Source organism: Phragmites australis, chromosome 24 (genome assembly GCF_958298935.1).
Source record: "Phragmites australis chromosome 24, lpPhrAust1.1, whole genome shotgun sequence".
Classification (NCBI taxonomy): Eukaryota; Viridiplantae; Streptophyta; class Magnoliopsida; order Poales; family Poaceae; genus Phragmites; species Phragmites australis.
The window spans coordinates 664,234-670,551 of record NC_084944.1 but is presented as its reverse complement, the minus strand read 5'-3'; the positions used below and the strand labels follow the sequence as shown (position 1 = coordinate 670,551).

The following is a 6,318-nucleotide window of genomic DNA, read 5'->3' as shown; positions in this document are numbered from 1 at the left end:
TGTCATCCCCTTCGTATCTCTGATTTTTCACGAAAAAGGGTTCAATTTACGTGGAAAACAAAACAAAACAACCTTAAATTATGCGAATTGTAAATAAAAAAAGGAAAGGTGCACGATATCGTTTCAAAAAAAAAAAAAAACGGAGGTGGGAAAACGTGCATGGTGTTGCGGGCGCACCAACCGGATCCCCCACCCCACCTCTGCGCGCTTCTCTCGGAGCCCTGCCTGCCTCCCCCCACCTCACTCTCTCACTCTGCTCGCCTCCCTCCCTCCCTCCCTCCCTCCCTCTCTGCTTCGCTTCACACTCCTCCACGCTGAGTTCGCTTGAGCTGAGAGAGTGCACTCGCATACCACCGACCATATAAGGTATCAGCTTCGCTAAGCAAAGCTCAGATCTCCACTCCATCCATGGGGTGCTTCCAGTCCAAGGTGGCGGGGCCGCTGCCGCCCAAGGACGCCGCCGCGCTCCCCGCCGACAACCCCGCAGATCCCGGTAAGCGAGCCAGCAGCCATTGCCTAAACCCTAACCCCCTTCCCCAACCGCGCGCGTCGAATCCGTCTAATCGAATGCATGCGCTCGGGCTTTGTCTGCCACTGAATCACAGAGGCGGCGAAAGGCGGCGCGGACGGGGGAGGCGACGCCGACGACAAGGAGGCGGCGAAGCGGGCGGTGCCGGCGTTCAGGGAGTTCGCGCTGGCCGAGCTGCGCGCCGCCACCAAGGGCTTCAGCGCCGACCTCATCGTCTCCGAGAGCGGCGAGAAGGCGCCCAACGTCGTCTACCGCGGCCGCCTCGACGGCGGGCGGCTCATAGCCGTCAAGCGCTTCTCGCGCCTCTCCTGGCCCGACCCGCAGCAGTTCCTCGTATGGTTTGCATTGATTGCTTGCTTCGTTTGATTTGACCCCCTTCCGGATCTCGCAATGTGATGCAATGTTGCTGCTGTCGTGGTTGCAGGCGGATGCAGCGGGGGTGGGGAAGGTGCGGCACAAGCGCCTCGTCAACCTCATTGGCTGCTGCGCCGAGGGTGACGAGAGGCTGCTCGTCGCCGAGTACATGCCCAACGACACCCTCTCCAAGCATCTCTTCCACTGTACGTGCTCACCGCCACGCCTCTCTCCCTTTCCCTCCGTATCCATATCCACTTCCATGCATACTGCTGTAACGGCCTGTTGTCGTCTGTGGTGACGTACTTGGATCATCAAGCCACCAACTGTGAATCTTCCCTGAATTAACTCAACAGCGTAGTGCACCTTTTGTCCTTCACCATTGCTGCATTTGACTCGGTGGACTTCCTTTTTTTATCCTTTTGGTACAGGGGATAAGCAGCCATTACCATGGGAAATGCGGTTGAGGGTTGCATATTACATTGCGCAAGCACTAGACCACTGCAATGCGGAGAACAGGAAAATCTACCATGACTTGAATGCTTATAGAGTACTTTTTGATGAGGTATATATATGCAAGTTTGCTAGCAGCTTCGATTCTATAAACATTTTTTTCTGCTGACTTTTGCATTGTAGCTTCTTTTGCCACTCTTTGAACATCAAATTTTACTCAGTAAAGTTTACTTCGTGAAATTTGTACTGACCTCTGTAGCTGCCTACGGAATTTTTCACCTGTTGTAACTAATTTCTCTTTCCTATCAGGAAGGTGATCCTCGCTTGTCAAGTTTTGGACTAATGAAGAACAGCCGTGATGGAAAAAGTTATAGTACCAACCTGGCTTACACTCCACCAGAGTTTCTACGAACCGGTAAGAACTAGCTTTGTCCTTACTAGTTACTGTCACATTCATGATTAGTTGATACTGTGGTGGTGCCCTGTGCAGATCAACATGTGAACTTATTATAAGCTTAATTGTTATATGTTAGCTGATTTGTCGTGTCTATGAAATTAAGTTATGAACCTCTAGTGAGCTATGTTTCTCTTGAGAATACACTTGTAAAATTTCTTGTTTCCAGAGTGTGACTAAATACAGACCTTTTGGGTCACAGCTGTTTGCAGCTTTATATTCTTTGATCCCTACTATTTACAGTAGCTATTTTAGACCACACTGAATAATCTGTGCTTCAATCTTGAATGGCAGGCAGAGTAATCCCCGAGAGTGTGTTATATAGCTACGGAACTGTGCTGTTGGATCTTTTGAGCGGGAAACACATTCCTCCTAGTCATGTATGCTTCATTTGAAACTTCGCTTCTTTTTTTTTTTTTTTGTCAAGAAGAGTATGTTTATGGAATATCTGTTAGCAATTCCCTTTCATCACATTGCTTGTTGGTAAAACGTTTGCATTCATGGGCTGCTTTGAGCTTTGAACCAAGACTCATAGCTATTGCTAGGTACTAGATTTCCATTATATGAGATGAGCACAACACCACCTTTTCTTGACTATTTCACTAACCAAGTGCACTCATATAACAGAACATAATGATAGAGAGCTTATGCTAGACGTTGTATTGGTATATACCAATGTTGTTATATTAATGAATTTATCATTTTATTTGGTTTGTTGGAACTCCAGGCACTAGATTTGATAAGAGGAAAGAATATACTGTTGCTGATGGATTCCTCCTTAGAAGGGCAGTATGCTAACGAAGATGCTTCGAAACTGGTTGATCTTGCATCAAAGTGTTTGCAGTTTGAAGCTAGGGACAGGCCAAACATAAAGTATCTCTTGTCTTCTGTTGGGCCTCTTCAGAAGCAAAAAGAGGTAAATAGGTAGCGCTTTTTCTCCCAAGTGTCTCCCCCCCCCCTCTCTCATTGCCTCCAGTAACATTGTCCATGGTATGAATCCTAATTTAGGTAGCATCGCATGTGTTAATGGGCATAACAAAAGCCACGTCAGTATTGCCAACTATTCTTTCGCCACTTGGGAAGGCCTGCGCCGGTATGGATCTTACAGCAGTGCATGATATTTTGCTCAAAACAGGTTATAAAGATGATGAAGGTGCAGAAAATGAGGTAACTTGCAATCAATTTTAGTTCCCCCTCTTATATCCTTGGTCTCCTGATCCACTTTGCTTTTAGTGTCCTCTTGACTCAATTGATAATTTGTTCATCAAGTTTCTTTTAATCTTTTTTCTCGTTGTCAAGCTTCCTGTTCCTTCCAATCAGAGCTTTGTACATTGCATGGTTAGAATGAAGAAGAAATTTTGAAGGCACGCCATGTGCTTGTAGAGCGTAAATTATGTATCTGCGATGCTTTCTCTTGGCTATTGGAGAAGGTGACTTGGAAAAAATATATTGTTGCTTGTTTTAGTCCAAAAGGCAAATATTTTTGTGTGGAATAACCATGAATTTTATCAGTGTTTAATTTAGGAGATTGTACTGTTTGCTAGACTTTTTAGACTCCCTTTTCGCATTTTATTGTGTGTGCAGAATACAATATGTACTTTAATATCTCATTCTTCGTGTTTGCAAAAACAACAACAATAACAACAACAACCTTTGTCCCAAGCAAGTTGGGGTTGGCTAAAGATGAAACTCACAAGATCCAACTAAAAAGATGATGTGAAAACAATAATGATAATAAAGGTACTAGTAATAGTAACAAAATAAAAGTAATAACAATATAAGGAGATTGATGCATAAGTTATGATTCTGGCATGTGGATTGCTAACTTTCACGTGTTTCTATCCATTGATAGTTCTTTGAGGATATTCCATTTTTTCAAATCTCTCTTTACAGAGTCCTTCCATGTTAAGTTTGGTTGATCATTGCCTCTTTTCACATTATTAGCGCGCCTCAGTATTCCGCTATGCACAGGTGACTCTAGAGGCCTCCGTTGGATATGTTCAAACCATCTCAACCGATGTTGTACAAGCTTTTCTTCAATTGGCGCTACCCTTATCCTATCATATATATTATTATTTTGGATTCGATCCTTCCTTGTATAGCCATAAATCCATCGTAACATACACATCTCTGCTACACTTAACTGTTGGACATGTCGTCTTTTAGTTGACCAACATTCGGCGCCATACAACATCGGTAAGTTTTATATGACGGCGATTTGACCTGTGATGTTGTATGGCGCCGAATGTTGCACTTGCTCAATATTTATAAATTATGAAGTCATGTGTTTTTGCTTTCATAAGATAAACCAATTTTATCTGGTGCATGTCTCTGCTGCTGTAAAAACTGAAGTTATCCTTTCAAGAATGGACCCAGCAAGTGCAAGAGATGCTGAACACAAAGAAGTTTGGTGATATTGCATTTAGAGACAAGGATTTCAAGACTGCAATCGACTACTACTCAAAGGTATCTAAATCCCTGTTCTCTTCATTTCTGGTTAACTATGCTAGCAGACTATCACAATGTCCATCTGCTTTATGATATTTTGGACTCCATGCAAATTATGGTGGAGCTCTAATACAGAAAGAACCATCTCATGTAATTGCCAAACTGGTCAACAATTCAATATTCCTAAGTGGTCTGGCCCTCAGCCTGTTAGCTCAAGTGCTTAGCCCCCCCACATATGACATGGATTTTACTTCCTCACTCTTGTACAATGCTTCTTATACATGCTTCTGAATCTGTATCTCCTGAAATATGACTAGCCCGTTTGCTGTGATGCAGCTGGTTGCGATGATTCAATCACCTTCAGCTACAGTTTTTGCCAGGCGCAGTTTTTCCTACTTGATGAATGAGCAAGCAGAGCTTGCTCTCCGGGACGCAATGCAGGCCCAGGTCTGCATGCCCGAGTGGCCTACAGCCTTCTACCTCCAAGCCCTTGCTCTCTCAAAGCTCGGCATGGAAACCGACGCACAGGACATGCTCAATGACGGTGCCACGTTTGACGCCAAGAAGCAAAACAGCTGGCGTAGTTAGGGACCATGGTCGCGGCTTCCCTACACCGTTGCCTTTTGAAAGAAAAGTTACAATGGTGAGTGTCCAAATTGTTCGTTCGACAAAAAATGTCCAAATTGTTCACTGGGTCGCCTGTTGCACTGCTAGGAGTGGGATTGAAATGCACTGTTTTATCGTGCAATCTCCGCCCGGGTGCCGATAGTGAGTGGCATTGTGCCGATAGTGAGTGGCATTGTTGTGACCTGGAATGGAAGATAAAAGCAGGGGCATGCGGATTCTCTTGAGTTGCACTTTGTTCCGCGAGTGGTGTCAGCAGGATGTGCCGGTCTTCGCAATTGTAGTGCTCCTCTGCAGAGGACTGTTGTAATTAAGAGGATGCTTTCTAACGATTTCTTCTCCTTTTCGTTTCTATTGGAATCTTAATTTGGGCCCCAGAGGACATTGAGTGGTGTGGAAAAAGGCGGGTTCCCTGTGATTAGCCAAGGAGAATAAACTGGAGCCATCTAAATTCTATTCGATTCTACCATATTTTTATGGGCAGCTATTTATTTCCCCGTCAACAGTTATGATATGTTGTTTGTTTATTGATGGAGCGAACCAATTCGGTCACCAGTTATTTGCATAACGTGGTTTGATGAGCTGTTTTTGGTTTCGAAACAGCAGATATGTGCATGCATAATTTGACCTGATATTTGGAGCGCTGATTACCGTAAATAATTTGCATACTATTTTGTCTGCCAGTAGCATATGAAGATCATATTTTTTTTTTACAAAAAAGAAGTCATATTGAGTTCGTAAGTTGTTTCTGCAAATTTTCGTCAATTTATGGTGAATTTCCATACAAGAATCACTCAGAAATTGCAATGGAATCACTTGAAATTTTGTTACTTACTATAAAAAGTTCCTTAGGTCATCTCCAGCAACTACCTCAAAATTTCGTACTCTATAACACTATTACCGTATCCACTATCACTATTACAGCACTATCTTTTTCAACCATCTTCAACAGATACTCTATAAATCTAACCTTATCTTCTCTCTCTTTTATTAAATTGTTTTCCTTTTAACCGATCCGTTAACTCCCACGTCAAAAGTCATCTTCCCCTGCAGCCCCCGTCCATCCCCATCCTCGTTCACTCCGCCGCCGCCGTCATGTCACGCCGCAACGCCGGGTCCGCACGACAAGAAGGTCACCTCCAAACTTCTCCAGACCTCCTGCAGTCCCCCCGTCCCTCCCCAAACTTGCTGCTTCACTTCGCCGCCGCCGCCATGTCTCGCCGCAACGCCGGGTCCGCGCGAGAAGAATCACCTCCAAGCTTCGCCAGACCTCCCGCTCCGCCGCGAAGATGTACAAGATCGACTTCCACCTCGCTTGCTTCGTCGCTGGGATCATGTCCGACGCCTGCTTCCATCGAGCAATCACTCCCTCTGCGACACCAGGCCGGGCTACACCCAGTTCGGCGGTGGGGGTGCGACGGATTCACCCAGTTCGGCGGCGACCATGGCCGGGATG

General features: G+C 45.1%; 1 protein-coding gene across 2 annotated transcripts; it reads left to right on the top strand.

Annotated features, from left to right (window-relative positions):
- The first annotated feature begins 267 nt into the window (after positions 1-267).
- Positions 268-5,411, top strand: LOC133907664 (serine/threonine-protein kinase BSK2-like). Of its 2 annotated transcripts, XR_009908000.1 has the most exons (11): positions 268-493; positions 606-862; positions 954-1,089; positions 1,315-1,448; positions 1,646-1,751; positions 2,085-2,170; positions 2,518-2,706; positions 2,799-2,957; positions 4,143-4,256; positions 4,575-4,881; positions 4,953-5,411. XR_009908000.1 is itself a non-coding variant. In XM_062349732.1 (10 exons), the coding sequence occupies exons 1-10, from the start codon at positions 409-411 to the stop codon at positions 4,824-4,826; spliced, it is 1,518 nt and encodes a 505-aa protein (XP_062205716.1). In that variant the 5' UTR covers positions 268-408; the 3' UTR covers positions 4,827-5,411. The 2 variants fall into 2 exon arrangements, 1 of the variants encoding a protein (XP_062205716.1); XM_062349732.1 differs by having other exon boundaries at positions 4,575-5,411.
- Positions 5,412-6,318: the final 907 nt, after the last annotated feature.